Source organism: Patella vulgata, chromosome 1 (assembly GCF_932274485.2).
Source record: "Patella vulgata chromosome 1, xgPatVulg1.2, whole genome shotgun sequence".
Lineage (NCBI taxonomy): Eukaryota > Metazoa > Mollusca > Gastropoda > Patellidae > Patella > Patella vulgata.
This window is the reverse complement of record NC_065879.2, coordinates 19803941-19821434: the sequence shown is the minus strand read 5'-3', so window position 1 is coordinate 19821434 and position 17494 is coordinate 19803941. Positions and strand designations below refer to the sequence as shown.

At 38.1% G+C, this 17494-nt stretch overlaps 1 protein-coding gene across 1 annotated transcript; it reads right to left on the bottom strand.

The window, feature by feature from the left end:
* Window positions 1-3895: 3895 nt before the first annotated feature.
* Window positions 3896-11422, bottom strand: LOC126820257 (transmembrane protein 256 homolog). Its single transcript, XM_050548097.2, has 4 exons — window positions 11080-11422; window positions 9542-9579; window positions 8407-8487; window positions 3896-7540 (listed from the first exon to the last, which is right to left on the bottom strand). Exons 1-4 carry the CDS (start codon window positions 11270-11272, stop codon window positions 7397-7399), a joined length of 456 nt encoding a protein of 151 aa, XP_050404054.1. The 5' UTR covers window positions 11273-11422; the 3' UTR covers window positions 3896-7396.
* Between the last annotated feature and the right edge of the window lie 6072 nt (window positions 11423-17494).

Sequence of the window (17494 nt, the reverse complement as noted above, 5' to 3'; positions counted from 1 at the left end):
CGGCACTACGGCCTACTCTTATATTCCAACTGCCAAGGGATCTTTTACGTGCACGCCAATGTGTACACGGGACCTCGGTTTTTCGTCCCATCCGAACGACTAGACAGCTTTCCTTGTCAGCCCCTCCGTCCTGCATCACGAAAACAACATCGAACGTGATATGGTTTGCAAATACTGTTTTTAATATAAGCTAAACAGCATTTGTTATTTTTTTTAAAGACAAGTGCAGGATTTGGAGAATTTTATTTTATTTTTATTTTACAGTTAAGCCAATTACTATTTATATACTGTTGATCTATAAATTATTCTGTTAATGCTCTAAAATATGTCTCTTTATACTACCCGAACGACTAGCCACTGTCCGTGTCAGACCCTCGTCTTGTATCAATAACAAGGGGCGGATAACCACGCCGGAATATAGCGGTTATATCATAAAAAAATATATGTCTATGGGTTATATAACATCGTCAGCTATAATACACACTGGCAAAACTACGCTTTATAATATTTCTGACATTATTAGTTCCATCCTTGTGATTTGCGGAGGTTGCCGTTATTGTAGGCATATACAGTGTCTAGTAGTTCGGGTCGGACGAAAACCGTTGCAGCTGTTATTCGTAATAAAAGTAGACCGTAAATTTCACTCATGGCACACCGTAAGTTCGTCTTCATTAGACTAGATGGTGTAGAAAAGTAGGACGATAAACCGCTATCTATGAATTTCGGTATTGCTTTATACAACTTGAATAAAATATTTTTGGAAAAAAAACTACCATAAAGTTAGTCAGGTCGGTGTAATGAAGGAATCAGAAATAAAAACTCCATCGCTATCCACATGAACAGATTATCCCAGACTCCCGAAAAGGCCGTTTCATCCCTACAGTATGAGGTTTCTAAATTTATATCATTGAACCATATCAAGAAAAAGTTTATCATTTTTGTTCGAGTAGTAATAGAATACACATTAACAGTAAATAAATATTATTGATGGCTTAACTGTCTTCAAGAAAATTGAAAAAAAAAATGCTGTTGGGCTTTTATTTGAAGTAGTATTTACCAACCATTTCACGTTCGATGTTGTTTTCAATTTCACCATCGATTCCTGGTTGTACTTGTCAAGGAGTAGGGTCGTCTGTCCAACCTCGTGGGTTTTCTCCGGGTCCTCCCACAGCTAAAGACCCCTACGCGCAAGCGAATTGTTGAAATAAATTCAACCAAATGTTAGTCCAGAAATGACCTAGTTTGTGCCGAGTGGTCGTTACCCCCCCCCCCCCCTCTCTCTCTCTCTCATCACTCCGCCCAATCACCAACCAGGCGAAGAGCGAGTCGTTTATGTATTGTTTAATGGTCGAGAGCGAGACATAAAGTAATATATTGTAACAACAAGAGGACCGTCAGGTCCGAGGGTTTTTACAATATATTACGCAATGTCTCAGCTCGAGACCATTAAACATCTTAAAATACAGACACTCCGCACGTGCGTTTACAGTGAAATACGTCACTCGAGTCTAATATTTGACAAGGTACGATTGGCAAGTTGCCCGTACGATTATTTGAAATAATGGTACGCCAACATCAAAGGGTGACGTCACATCTGTATTTTAAATAAACATAATGGTCCCTACCAGGTGCGCAATCACCAAATGAGCACGCAGTGGCGACACCAAACGACTTCATAATGATGGTTGCTAGGCAGAAGTGTAAAAATTCTAAACGTGTAAAGAATCAATGAAGAAGACGTTTTTCGTCTAAATAAAAGAAATAAGATGAAATAGAATTCAAATTTACACTGAACAAATAAAGAAGTTGGATTATACATTGTCTTTATTTAGAAATTACACGAATTGAAGTTAGAAATTACATGAATTAAGGTTAGAAGTTACATGAATTAAGGTTAGAAGTTACATGAACGGAGGTTAGAAATTAGACGATAGCATGTTAAATAGCGTTGAATATTTCAAGATTTAACAAACTCTGTAATCTCTGCGTAGTTTTTGGACTATGACCCGCAATTCCTTAATCCGCGCCCTATTGCGGGAAAAGCGATGTGAGCATGGTGGGCCGAGGACTCAGAGACCCCCCCCCCCCCATCAGATTTTCAAAGTTCTGGACACTGGGTCCCCGTCCATCCTTTGTGGGCTCGTGTTGCTGTTGATTTCCAAGAATTCGGTGTAATCCGGCGATGCCGCGTCGTACCGTGTTTTATTATTAATGTTATTTAGCGGGAAAGTGTATCAAGAAAACGCATCAAAATCCTCTTAAGCGGCAATATTTTGTTTACAATCCGTTGTGCTACAAGGAGGTGGAATCAAGTTAACTTTGAACCCATTTATATTCGAGTTTTTAACACAAAATCTGTCAAAAATGTCATTGGTAATATCCGGAAATAGTTTTTATATGCCCACATTTTCACGATTTTTATCCGATTTAAGAACCCGTTCGAATTTATCACCGTTACACCATAATGATAGTTGAGGTCGAATTTTGTGAAAATCGGACCGAATAAACTACCAGACAAAATGGCCGCTCCCTGTAGCCTACGTACGCAAACAATTTTAAAGTATGTAATATCACAGAGTGAAAATAACATATCAAGGATGTGGACCCTCTAGAGGTCACAATTTTGATCGGATTTTAAAAACCGTTTAAATATACTACCGTTGCACCATAAGGAAAATTGAGTTTGAATTTCAGGAAAATCGAAACTGCCCGACAAAATGGCCGCTCCGGTAGGGGCCTACACAAATTGTGTAATACGAAGATTGTGGACCCTTTTGATGAAACTTAAAATATATCTTTATATCCCAAAGATCTCAGTCCCTTTCAATATTTGCGCATTTCAGATTATAACTCCCTGGATTATGGCGCATGATTGTACGAAAACCGCGGGTTTTTTTTAGCTTGTTCTCTATCCGTCTCGTACAAAATATGGGCGTTCCTTGCCTGGCAACCGCTGGTTTTCTTCTTTTGTTTTTTGTTGTTGTTGCCGGTGAATCGAGGAAAGTTGGTTTCTGGCCTCGTATTCTTCGATGTTTAGCCCCTAGGTCGCCTAGACTATGAATGATTATTTGATAAATTTGGTATGTATAATGTGTAGTTTCTGTATATTACGTACGATATTTCGCGTTTTGGTTCCAACAAAACGCATTTAAATTTGGGTCAGCCGTTTTCAAGTTCAACGTTCGTCAAAAATCAACTCCGGTCGGTTACTAACGTTACGACCTTCGCGGATATGGCTAAAGGTCCCCCATTATTTATTACTGGCCGATTTCAAATTAGGTTTGGTGTAGTTACATTCATGCGTGTGGATTAGTTCTCAAGAACAGAACTCTTTTGTCACCAATAAACCCTTATGAGCGCCTTTGACCTCGTGGATCCCAAAATACTTTCACGGATCCCATTTTAATATCAAACATTAGATATACTCATCTGAACACAGATTTATTTTACACACCAGCTAGATACTCCATAAAAATATCCCAAGCAGAGTTGTCTTCCCTTGAAGTTCAGACTACGCTGCATAGAGAGAAATGGGGTTTAACGTCCACTCGACACTAGGTCATTTCGGGGCTATCACATGGTTCAATTTTATTTCGCTTGCGCGTAGAGGTTTTTAGCAGTGGGATGAAACCATCATTTTCAATAGAAGGCTTGATTTCGCTTTAAAGTAGCTATTAAGTCTCTAACTCAATACTAGGCCTATCCAAAGTCTTTGACATTGAAAACACAAATTATTTGTCAATTAAATCAACATTGATGTTATGATTTTGCCGGGAAAAGATGGGCTTCTGATGTCCAATATTTCAGACAAAATAAAGATTTTACCATTGGTAAATGAAGCCTGTACCATAACGTGTTTCACCGATTTGAAATTAAGAGTAAAAACAGAAACGAGTGAAAGTAAAATAGTTTATATACATTCATATTACATTATTATATGCGATGCGATCCATTTGTGTCAATTTCTTGATCCCAAATATTAGCGATTTAGCTCCTTTAACTCCGTACATCTTATCAAGGCTATATATAGATGTTGCAAAACTCGTTGTCATTGCTTCAGGAACATGGACTTGTGTGGGAGAATGACTCTTATAATTCAATCTACTGGTATATACGAGTTAATTTCTTGCTGAATAGCCTATTTTAAAATGCTGTTTAAGGGATATTTTTGAGTAGCAGAAATGATACAGGTGTATCAGAGCTGTCTATTTCAGAAAAAAAGTTTTTTAGGAAAATTAATCATATAAAAAATATTCCACTTTGTTTGTTACAGGTGTTTGTAGCAGACAGGTGTTTTTTTGCCACATACCCTAATTAAATAAATAGAGCATCTCCTTCGAGTCTTTATTGATATATCTTACATGCACAAATAAATAAATATAATTCGTTGCTATAGATTTCACTTTTACTGAACCTGATTACATTACAACGTAGTGATACATCATTTTTTGATAGGAATTCAACCATTGCAAATCCTTTATATTGACCCAGTGTTTCCATCAATATCAATTAAATAAAAATAGTTCATTTTTAATAAAAAAAAGAAGTTACTTTTAATGAAAATTAACTGTCCTTTGAAAATTAAAAAAAGTACTGATCAATCAAATTCATGTAAAGCGATATCTCCCAAGAAGATATCGCAGTAGATTATGAAATTTACCACACAAGCGATATCTACTGTAATTTTAATTACTTGCACATATAACTCTTTATAAAGCATCAGGTAATCAATCTGTTTATCACTTTGCTTAACCTGAGCGGGAATTTTGCTATGACAGCAGCGATAGTCTACTCTTATTGTGCTTTCCGTTTTGCACCATGACAAATGGGGAAATCAGACTGGAAAATCCTGACAAACTTTTGCAGCCAACAACAGGATCGAACTGTCAGGGGATCTTGTATACGCAAAACCTAAGTGTTTTCGTCCCATCTGAATGACCACATGCTTTTCTGGCGCTTCTTAGAGCAGCACTGACCAAGTTAGACCCGGCTGGAATGTCCCAAAGAACTTTCTCAACCAACACCAAGCCACCGTGGCTTCCATCTCTTCTATGAGACAGGCAGGAATGCCAGTTAAATTCAAACACAAAATTATCTTGTAAAAAGTTATCTTCGATTTATTTCATATTTTTATTTAGACAATAACAAAACAATGCAACTTCCTTCCTGATCACTAAATAAACAAGCCAACAGTGAGGCTGATGTCCCCCGCCGAAATCCCAAAATAAATCGATGACACATATTAATTAATCGCACATTTATTTTTTTTTCAAAAGTATCGAGCAATCAAACTGATTATCAACTATACACTAAGTTTCATTACTCTCTATCAGATAGAATCAAAGTTATCTTGTCCAAAGGTGGGTGACAATAACAATTTTTTTTTTATATATTTCATCAAGTATATTCTCTTTGTTATCTCTTTTCATTACATAAATGTAATATTGTCTTGCTCCAATATGTCTGTTCATATTTATGTAAAGTGTAATAATAATAATAATAATAATATTATCTCTGTGAAACTGGAAGATGGTTTCTCACCATCTCAAAAGTCTTAATGATAAAAAAAATAGCTTATCAATAGATCTCCACAGTTTCGCCTATTAGTCAGAGATGATCAAGAAAAAGTCATCTGAATCAAACCTGTATGTAAAACAGATGAAATATAAAGTTATCGTGTCCCAAAGCATCAACCAATCAAATTGCTTATCTCTGCTTACCCTAAGCGGAAAATGCTCATCTTCGAACTCCATCAAGGCATTGACCTAATCAACACATACACCAAGTTTGAACATTCTAGCTCAATTAGGAAGAGAGTTATCGTGCCCCAAAGTATCAACCAATCAAATTGCTTATCTCTGCTTACCCTAAGCGGAAAATGCTCATCTTCGAACTCCATCAAGGCATTGACCTAATAAACACATACACCAAGTTTGAACATTCTAGCTCAATTAAAAGTTATCGTGTCCCAAAGCATCAACCAATCAAATTGCTTATCTCTGCTTACCCTAAGCGGAAAATGCTCATCTTCGAACTCCATCAAGGCATTGACCTAATCAACACATACACCAAGTTTGAACATTCTAGCCCAATTAGGAAGAGAGTTATCGTGTCCCAAAGCATCAACCAATCAAATTGCTTATCTCTGCTTACCCTAAGCGGAAAATGCTCATCTTCGAACTCCATCAAGGCATTGACCTAATAAACACATACACCAAGTTTGAACATTCTAGCTCAATTAGGAAGAGAGTTATTGTGTCCCAAAAAGTGTGACAGACAGACAGACGGACGGACAGACGGACGGACAGACAGACGGACAGACAGACGGACGAACCCATTTTAATAGTCCCCTGCTTTCTTCGAAAGGCGGGGGACAATAAATCCTATTTTGTTCACTTCCTTTTTTTTTATTTTCTATACATCACAAGCACAAAAACCATTTAATGGATTGCTCATTGACAAATACACATTTATAGCACTATTTGATGGGGGGGGGGGGATCCTTTCAGACATGAAATATCAACCTGTTTTTTAATCTTTAACTCTGTAGAGAATGACTGTGGCGTCACATCCTATGGCAATGATAACACATGCATTGTCTACATCAGATGTAGTAATAAAAACTGATCTGGGCAGAATTGGTGCATTTTACTCATATTATGCCGTGTACTACTTTATGGACCCATTTACATAGAAAATATTTTTTATCCAGATATATTTCAAACACATTTAATTTTTCTTAATGATTTAAAAAATTGTTTTCGAGTTTAATTTGTAGAAGAAAAAAAGTTAATACTGAGAGCTAAATAACTTTGCCTGATGTCATCCCTCTCGGTAAAGGAAGCGGCCAAGCGAATATAAAGTACCCATTAGTTTGTTATTGGTATCTCGATCAGAATATACAATCTGAATAAATAAAAATATTACTAAAAGCATATTTAGAGACTGTCCATCGAACTTTTCTAATAGCTAAATTCAGTGGAGAGTTTCGAAGCAGCTCTCCAGGGCCGCAACTAAGCAGACGACACTCACTCCCGACGCTTTATGTCAGAAGTGGCTCCTGCATCGTATATATACAGATACAGATAAGCTCTACATTTTTACCCTTGTCCATTGTACTACAACACCGGACATGCGAGTAGAAAACTGCATTATCTCCTCTGACGTTAAGATTGTCTCCCTTTAAAAGAGGTCTCACTATCTTCATACTTATTTACACAATATGAAATAAAATCTAGAGGAAATAATTAATTCTTGGTATAATATTGTCATACTTGTTAACTTGTCTACTTTCATAATTATTGAACAACACATTTTAATTTGACTTAATTCATAATACTAAATTTAGGGGAGATAATCCATAAAGGGAGATCACTCTTGTTCAAAAATAAAACTTTTACACAACCATTGCTAACCAGGCAAATATTAATAACATTCCTCCATATGGCGTGACCCAACGTACTCTTGTGTTACCCGTTAGAGCGTGGTAATAACAACTAGCAGAAAACAACACTAAACCAGTTGTCATCAACGATCCAACCTGAAAAATATTCAAACAAATATTCACATGACAAACCTATAATCAACTATCAAGGCCATAGGATGGCGGATATATTTTCAATGGATTAGAACCTTCTTGTCATTTCAAATTTAACAATAAAATGGATAATTGTTTATTATCGTAGCCATGGTACTCAACAATTGAGACTATCAGTTGTCAACTAATAGAAGAATGATCAACTCTCCATCTAAATCTTCAATAATGCATCTTGAATGAACAACTCCCACACCTTCATTTTAAGGTGATGTCATTTCCTTTCAGGTGGTGTGTTGTTGTCGAATGATCTTTTTAATTACAAGAATTCATAAAATTTATTTTACATTTTCATTTTATTCATACATTCATTCATTTCACATTGAACTATAAATGATTTAGATTTAACATTAATTAATAGTATCTCCATTGGCAGAGAAAAGTTCAACGGGATATTCCGATGTGGTTTTTTGATTGTCAGGAGGGCCTGACAAGGACAGCTGTCTAGTCATTCAGATTGGGCGAAAACCCGAGGTCCCATATATTCATTGGCGTGCATGTAAAAGATCCCTTGGCAGTTGGAATTCGATATAAGAGTAGGCCATAGTGACACTCCCCGGGCAAAATTTCTATCATAACACACTGTATGGTGTATGCCCGTCTTCATTAGTCCAGTCGGAGCAAAACAGTAGTACATTAAACCCCATTTCATTTTTTCGGGGTCCTTCAGTTTCCTTCCACTGCCATTGTCCCAAAATGACCTAGTCTGTGACCAGTTCAGTAAAAGCACAACTCTCTCTCTCTCTCTCTATATTTCCTTTGAAATTTTTATTTCACAAGGGCCAACCCAGCCTTGCAGCTCCAGTACTTACCAAATAAGGGCGTCTTGTTAAAGGAACAGCGAGAAGAGCGACAGAATGAACTAAATGCATTTTATATCCTGTATCATAAGTCTGCAAGTAGAGGAAAGATTATGTATTATAAGGTCATTGAAATTTATAGTTATGCATCACGATTGTAGCCATGTTTGAAAATGGGGTTTTGAAAAATATGCTAGTTTTACAAGGGGGTGTAAATTGACTATGTCAGGAATATATGGCCAATTTGGAACCCATGGTTTGTAAATAACGATTTTAGTTGTACCAGACTAATTTGAACTCTATCTTGGGCATGTATTAAAGGAGTCGTGACCAGGGCAAAATTTCCCTCATAGCTAAATCGGAGCAGAACAGTAGGACATTAAACCCCATTTCGTTTTATTTGATTTGCATGTATTGAAGATTTACATGTATTAAAGATGCAGCAAACTGAAAATCTGTGACTGACAAAAAGACAGTTACCAGAGGAACTTGTATGGTTGTTATTGGTTGAATTTGCACAGGACATTGTCTGTGACAGGTGGTTTATTTCGAGGCTTGTCCTAGGCAACGTCCCTGCCCTAGGGTAGTCTACTATTCTAATCTTGTAAACTAAAACTTTCTTCATACATTGATATGGGGGAAGGGGGGGGGGGGATCTAGTGGTTTAACGCATGCACATGAAATCACAAGGTCTGTCATTGAGTCAAGTGGCTTGGTTTCGATTCCCTGCTTGTAGTCAGCATTTCATGACAAACATATGGTTCAATTTTATTTCAATAATTCGCTTGAGCATAGGGGTCCTTAGCAGTGGGAGGAAATCGGAGGACCCGGAAAACCCCCACGAGGTTGGACAGGGGGCCATATTCCTTGTCACGTACAACCAGGGAATTGAAACCACGCCAGTTAACTTAATGACAGACCTTATGATACAATGCGCACGTGCTAAACATTCGGCCATCCAACCCCCTGGTCACTTGTAATAAATCATCCCTCTAAAACAGACATTGGTTGCCATTTGTGAATCTGGCTGGGGACCCGCCTAAAAATTTTCCCAACTGGATTAAGCAGCTCCTAAGGCTGGCTCTGGTCCTACATGTATCTAATTTGACAGTGGATTAAAAACAAAATAAATCATTTTACAACCTACCACTTTTAGCTTTTCAGCAGCTTCGCTTTCTTTAAATGCTGAATAATAAAAAATTAATATATTACAAAGTTACTTAATTAAAAAAACACATTTTTTAGAAGGACAAAAAATGGGATTTAATATTCACTCGACATGAACCAGGTTACTTTGGGACTAACATATATATTATTTTTATCCGAGTAATTCATATGATATGCTTGTTGCATCTGGAGAAAGCCCCACACGGTTAACAGGCGACCCTAATCCTTATCATGTACAACTCTAGAAATCGATATCATGCCACTTGACTAAATCACAGACCTTGTGATCTAAAGCATATACCACCCAACCCCACCTTACACTTATAGATCTATGCAAGGATAATATCATAAAATCAAACCTAGACATATTAAGGCACATAATATACATTGTGATAATTTGTGTCTGACAAAGTCAGTGACGGGTGCCTTATGTCCAGGCTTGTGTAAATTGTTTGGTTTACATTGTTTTAGCCTACTTTGAATTGAGTACAAAAAACAAAATTTTGATTTATTATTTAAAAAAATCTGACGTTGATTTTGGTTTTTGGAAGAGGATTGGGGGAAGTCAACCAAGAAGAACAATAGTATTACAATGAGATGTGATAGTGCTTATCTGGTATGGCTAACAAGGAGCCGCTGTGGCTTAGTGATTAAAAGGCACTATCTTACTAAACAGCAGGACGAGAAATTACCTTGCGAGTGGTACTTTTCATTTCATTTAATTTAAAGATACATTCCCGGGTACAAACTGCTGGGTGATTTGATGATATATCTGGACTAAAAACATATTCAATCTAATTAATTTATCATAATTTTGCTTCAAATCCTTCTCAAAACATTGCAATTGTCAGGGAATAGCTGGCTATAAAACATCGATCAAAAGAGGTCATGTTTGTGTCACACGACACAATGGGTGCGAAGTCGGAGGAGAATTCATTGCATACACAAGACGATGTTATCTTTATTTCTGACTATTTATTACAAATATTGAAGCCTAATTAAATTCTCGGATTATCCACTGCCCGCGTCTTTTTCCGTGATTTTTATCTCAGAAAGTGTTGTCTGTCTAACTCTTCAAAAAGTTTATCAACATGTACATCAAGCGCTCAATCTCCGCGTGCAACCTTTGACGTCACACGTGCAGACACTCCTAATCGTCAGGCTGTCGATTAGGGAAACCTGTGTACATTTTTGTCCTGTATGCGCTCCATGAGTGTTTTTCAGGGAATCCAGGATATTTCTAGTAAGATTGGATATTTCAACTTTCCATATATACCAAAATTGTCACACTTTTATTGGAAATAACCACCCGATAAATACATTTCTGGGAACGTAGCTTTAACTTATATAAGTGTTTCTGTTCAAGGGAAGTAACCATAATCACTGACCATCTGATGTAACATTACATAAGAAACCTTATAAACAGGATTTACAGGCTGTACATGTTAAAAAACCCCAAAACAACCTGAGCCAAAAGGATAATTAATAACATTACCATGGACTCATGAAACTACGTACCATGAGCACCATACGCGCCCATTGCTATAGCTGTCGCCCCAGATAGACCAGCTATTCTTATAAACCCCCGAGCTGGGATCCTCATCCCTACTTCTTTGATAATCACTTTCTCAACTTCCACTCGGCCAGGTAATCCAACAGATTGGCCAACCCATCCACTAAAACGACATATATCGTTCCAAACTCCTGCCATCACGTGGTCAACACGTTCTATATCGTCAACAGCGCAATAATAACCAGTGACACAAGGCCATTAATATGTTCAGTGTCCGTTCTTTCCTTTACTTTTCGTCTTCTCTGATCACTCTCTTCACTGATTGACGGTATACTTATTCTTCCCTCAATTTAACGAGAGCTCGTCTTTTGGAGTAAGGGAGATAACTCTTTTTGGTTTAATTTTAACGGTAGACGGAATCTAGTGGACATATTTTCAATCCATTAAAGTCTCTGTTCGTCATTCGAGTGCTTTTTAATCCGTGGCAACCACCAATAATGTGAAAGTTCTATTTCTAAAAGGAAGATCAGTCCAAAAAGGGTTTAATTAATTCCGTTCAATATTTACAAAGATATGATGAATTAAAACTATAAATATTGTCACAAAGGGTTCAATCCCGTTCAGTAGGCCTATTTACACATATGATGAATTGAAAAGTTTAATTTTGTCAAAAAGGGTTCAACCCTGTATATTATTTACAAAGATATCATGAATTGAAAATTTTTGTCAACATTTGGCATTCACTGCAGACGATATATTATATAGGCCTCAGTGAAAACTAAGTACCACCTATGATTTTCTTTGAGCACCTTGTTACAAATTGCACTGAAACGCATTATGGTACACGATTCGTGTACCAATGGTAAAATGTTTATTTTGTCTGAAATATTGATATCAGAAGCCCATATTTTCCAGGTAAGATCACCACACCAATGCTGATTTAAATAGCAAAAAAAATCGTGCTTTCAATGTCGAAGATTTTGGATGATATTGGGTTACGGACTTAGCTACTTTAAGGCCAACAGAATATTGTGTCAAAGGTCACGAGACGTAAACAGGGCTTGCGCTAACCCTGACCAGGGGTGGATTGGGCCCCCGATCCGGGCGATCGCCCGAAGGGCCGGTCGGACAAAAAATGAAAAAAATAATTTTGTCCAATTCGTCTAAAAAACCTTTTCCTGTTGAACATTATATGGAGGGGGGGGGGTATTGGACCGGCCAAAGAGCGATCATGAACATGTTGTATGTGGCCGGTGGCTTTAACGGGCCGCCACGCAATCACTGGAGTCTGGAATGGGCTGGTATAATAGACTTTCTGGCCAGGGTGTGCTGGGTGTGCCCTAACCTTGACGAGATTTGCAATTGGCCTTAATATTTAGACCTAGTTTTCTATTTTGACGGGAAAAACAAATCGCATTTGGTACCTGCGACCCTGACCCTTGATTCTGAGTCGGAGAATGGAGACGAAGGTTTTTCGACAGGAGACGCGCGATACGGCAGACGTAACTAAAGCGATAGTGACACTGTGGTCTCTGGATGATATTTTTCATGAACTAGGTCCCTTCATGGGTTGGTATAACGATTTTCCGGCCGAATTTGCATATATGACGTCACAAAGTTTTAACGCCTTAATTAACGTGTTAATCTTATTTATGCGTTAACCAGTTAATAAGTTAACTGCTCAATGCCTATCAAAGATGTTATATTGAAAAGCTAAATTATTTTGGGATTGTTTTCCCGCCTTATATATAAACATGCTAGTACTGGTACCATTATCGGGTCACAGTACACGTATAATTTAACCATCGTTTGTTTTCGATGCTTTCTACCGAAGATGGAGCAATTATGTGCAATTTGTCTTGACTAACCCATTTGGGTCAGAAAAACATCATTAAACCGGAAACCCCATTACATTTAATTTTCATCTGATACACCCTGGGCATCCTGGTAGTCAGGGGGAATTGTTGTTTTGTTTGATAAATATATTATAAGACACCTAATCCATGGCTTAATCTGTTCAAGTTAAAAGGCCAGCTCAATTTTCGTCAAGTTCGCTGATATGTAAATAAGGTTAGGGCCAGAAGCGGATTGGGCCATCGGGCCATGGAGCGATGGTGATCATGTTGTATGTAGTCCCATTTTTGACCAGTAAAATTCTCTTGACTCTTAACTCTTGACGATACAATGATAATACGTTAATTAATGATATGACGATATGATAATTTCACAAGTTGATGGTTGTAAATTACTTGCAGGTCGGGGTTTTGGCCTAAATTAATCGATTTATGAGATATATTATTTGACAGAGATTATAATCAGATATGCCACCAAATCGCATATTTGGGGTTCATTTTTCAAAATTTTCCAGGGGGAGAGTAAAAGGGGCCGCCCTGGCTAGGGCACGTGATTGTTGGCAAGATTGTGGGTTAGGGTTATCGGGAGGTGAGGGTTCTTTGCAGATCCCCCCATAGAAAGCACGGGCCGTGGGTTTCCTAACCCTTGCCGGAATCGAATCCATGACGGCACCCATTCGCCTCGCAGTTGCCGGTCCATCGCTCTACCACTGATCGCACAACCATAAAAAGGCTGATTGAGAACTCAGCGATAAGGGCGCCTTTCGACAACTACTGATTTTATTTATGAAATTCGATCGAACTTAGCCCCGGCACTGGCCAGGTTAGAGTTATCGGGAGGTGAGGGTTCTTTGCAGATCCCCCACAGAAAGCACGGGCCGTGGGTCTAACGTTTCCTAACCCTTTTCCCAAACCTGATGTTGGCCTCCTTATCAAATAGATCTAACCTCTAATCCATGGAAAAGGGAATCCATATTAGGTGTGATACCTTTTTAACATGGTGTGGAGTAAGCTAGTCAGAATCGGATTTAGATGAAGAGGGGTCCTAGACTATTCCACTTATCAGGCCCCTCCCAATCTCTCATCCCCATCCCTCTCGGAGAAATGGGGTTTCACGTCCACTCGACACAAACTAGGTCATTTAGGGACTAACGTGATTCAATTTCATGTCAATGATCATATTAATGTCATATTGAAAGTTTATTCTTCATTCTTACGTAATTCTTAAGATCTCAAATGAAATATGTGCATGTAACATTCTTACAATAGCTAATTACAAGTACCAATAATATATTGATATTCTACTTATTATTGGTGTGTGTGTGTGGGGGGGGGGGGTCGCATGGTTTAATGCACGTGCTTTAAATCATAAGGTCTGTGAGTTTTATCCATTTTCAGGAGTTTCCAATCACTGCTAAAGACCCCTACGCGCAAGCGAATTATTGAACTAAAATTGAACCATATGTTAGTACCGAAATGACCGTTTGTTTGAGTGGATGTTAACCCCCCCCCCCCCAACCATCCTCTCTCTCTCTCTCTCTCTTAAGCTATGTCAGACATTTTGATTTTTACAGTAGGCGTAATAACTGAACGCACTTTGTAGTTGCTTAACAGGCGAGTGTAGCTAAAAGAAAAAGCTATGAGCTATTCTTTCGAGCAACCGAACTGGGGTTAAACGTCCTCCGTGCTATTAGTTACCCGGACAACGCTCAGCGCTACGGCCTACTCTTATTCTTTTACGTGAATGCCAATGTGCACACTCGACCTCGGTTATTCGTCCCAACCGAACGATAGACTGAATTGTCACTGATGGCTGAACAGAATTTTCCATTTAACCTTTAATAAGCAAATTGAAAACTGACAGTTTCTGAATTTACGCTAATACAGCCGTCACGTGATAATTGGCGTTAGATTACGTATAAAATTCGACGGTAGCGCCACTGTGAATGCTTTTCGCGCCTAACCGCGTGAAGACAGTGCGTAATAATGTTGGTAATCACGATGTTAATTTGTTAAATCAAGGCATAACTTAATTTGAGTCTTTTAAGACATTTTAAGTCTGTCGTCTGGCAGGAGAGGAAGGTGAATGTTAAATGAATTAACTTCACCAATTATCACGATTAGTTTATGCACGTGACAAAGGGGAAATGGGTTACTGTATATTTCATTGTCGAGATAATTAAGCGAAGGCAAGCGCCATAGTGAAGCTTTATCGGAAAATTCAATTGAATTATTTTATAACTGCTACTGATTAAAGTTTTTTTTATCGCCCATTTCATTACCAGGTTTGTTTTCTAACTGTATTCAACACCTTAAAGGAAAGGAAATGAAATGGGGTTTAACGTCCTACTGTTCGTTCCGACTGGGCTAAATGAAGACCGGCATACGCCATACAGTGTGCTACAACGGGGAAATTTGGTCCGGACAGCGGCGCTACGGTCTACTCTTATATCGAATTCTAACTGTCACACCTTAGAGTGCGAGAGAAAATGAAATGGAGTTTAATTAAAGATACATTATACAAGAGCCTGAAATGTTATATAAACTATTAATTAGACATTTATTAACATGAAAAGACCATAATCAATTCTCGATGCCATCGGATATCTCCGATATTTAGTAGATTAGAACGATTCAGCCATATTTTGATTTAATTTAAAAATGGAGAAGCGAGGCTTAGCTTAGAACACCCAGTACGGTGTTTGCACTTAATGTACACATTGCTAATATCTTCGCTCGTTAAAAAAGTAATTTGAATGAAATTTTTCAATATATTCATTTTACATTATCTATTTTCGAACTATTACAAATTTGTATGGATAATGGCTAGCTCTTTATCTAAATCTTACATAATGCATTTTCAAAGTCTTTATCTGCCCAAATCGGCAAAATGGGCACGGGTATACTACACGCCATGTAGTATGATATAAAAGACATTCTATGTAGTATGATATTTTAATACATTCTGTGTAGTATAATATAAAGGAAATACTATGTAGTATGACATACTATGGAGTATGATATAAAGGACATACTAAAGTAGTATGATATAAAGGACATAATATGGAGTATGATATAAAGGACATTTTTGTCTGGACAGCGTCGGTTCCTCTTACTCTTCGTCGAATTCCAAGGGACCTAGCACGTGCACTTCAAATAGTACATGGGTGGACCTCCATTTTTCGTACCACCCGAACGACTAGATGTCCTACTTCCTGCAACACTGACAGGCAATGGCAGAATACCCATGGGGCATCTACGCGAGGGTTTAGGAACCCCTTAAAATGTTAGATTACACGTGCAAAAATTATATAAACGAAATTTAAAAAGAAGTGAAATGAAATGGGGTTTAACGTCCTACTGTTCTGCTGCTACTGGGCTAATGAAGAGGGGCATATGCCATACAGTGTGCTATGAGGGAAATTTTGCCCGGACAGCGGCGCTACGGTCTACTCTTATATCGAATTCCAACTGCCAAGGGATCTTTTACATGCATGTCAATGTGTACACGGGACCTCGGTTTTACGTCCCACCAGAACTACTAGACAGCTGTCTTTCTCAGGCTCTCCGTCCTGCACCACTGACAAGGGATCGAACCCGCGACCTCTTGGCTTGCGAGCCAGCGTCCTACTCACTTAGCCACGGTAATTTCAATAGAATATGTTCAACAAAATTTATTTTACAATTGTTATTTTTGTTTTATTTGTATTATATTTTGATTTATATATTGTACTTGTGTTTTCGCTTGTATGACATGACGAAGGAGGGCTGCACAATTTGGCATTGTTGAACATTGAAGATGTGTTTTGAAGCCGCGGTGGCTCATAGCCTAAGACGTAGGCTCACTAGTCGGGGGGTTCGGTGTTTGCCGAGAAAGTGTCATACGTATGGCGGGTCATGCATTCTCTTTCTAGAAACTAAATTAAATGGATTTGAACACCCGCGAAATCAAAAAAAAAAAAATAGCGATAAAATGGATAATCGGGGCTAAGTCGCGGTTGTCAAGTGCCGTTGCTACGATAATAAACGATCCGCAATACATCTTTAAACAGTCACAACTTTGCCCAGCATAAAGCAATTTGAATGAAATTTGTAATATACATTTTTCATTATCTAATTTTGAACTATTGTAGCAAGAACGGTCTATGACGGGCGGATGCGGTCACAATGGGTCATTTATATGACTTACTAATTCCATTTATAAAGCTTTATAATTAATTACTTACTTAGGCACGTGCGAACGCTGAAACCCCTCGAAGCGTGTGACTGAATTGAATATTATTTTCATAGCTTGATAAATGATTTATAAAGTCTTGTAAATAATATGGTAGCTATATAAATCTATTTTCTAAGTCTTATAAATGAATTATCTAACGAACTAAATATTCGGGAAAGTTCGTACATCTGCCCGGAAATTCCCGAGGATGCTTCGGCCAGCCAATCACAGGTCGTCTTACTGAATGGCAAGCCCCTCCCACTCCCGTCCGCGGTTTTCGAGTTGTGTGCGTCGGTGTCATAGGGCCTACATCATCCGACACGATATTTCGGCAAACTCGCAAGAAATTGT

Excerpts from the sequence above, each read along its gene's own strand:
- LOC126820257 (XM_050548097.2), bottom strand. The coding sequence starts at position 11,272 with ATGGCAGGAGTTTGGAACGATATATGTCGTTTTAGTGGATGGGTTGGC. Across the intron at positions 9,580-11,079 it reads GGGCGCGTATGGTGCTCATG|CATTTAAAGAAAGCGAAGCT; the intron begins GTACGTAGTTTC and ends TTTATTATTCAG. Across the intron at positions 7,541-8,406 it reads TAACAAGACGCCCTTATTTG|GTTGGATCGTTGATGACAAC; the intron begins GTAAGTACTGGA and ends AATATTTTTCAG.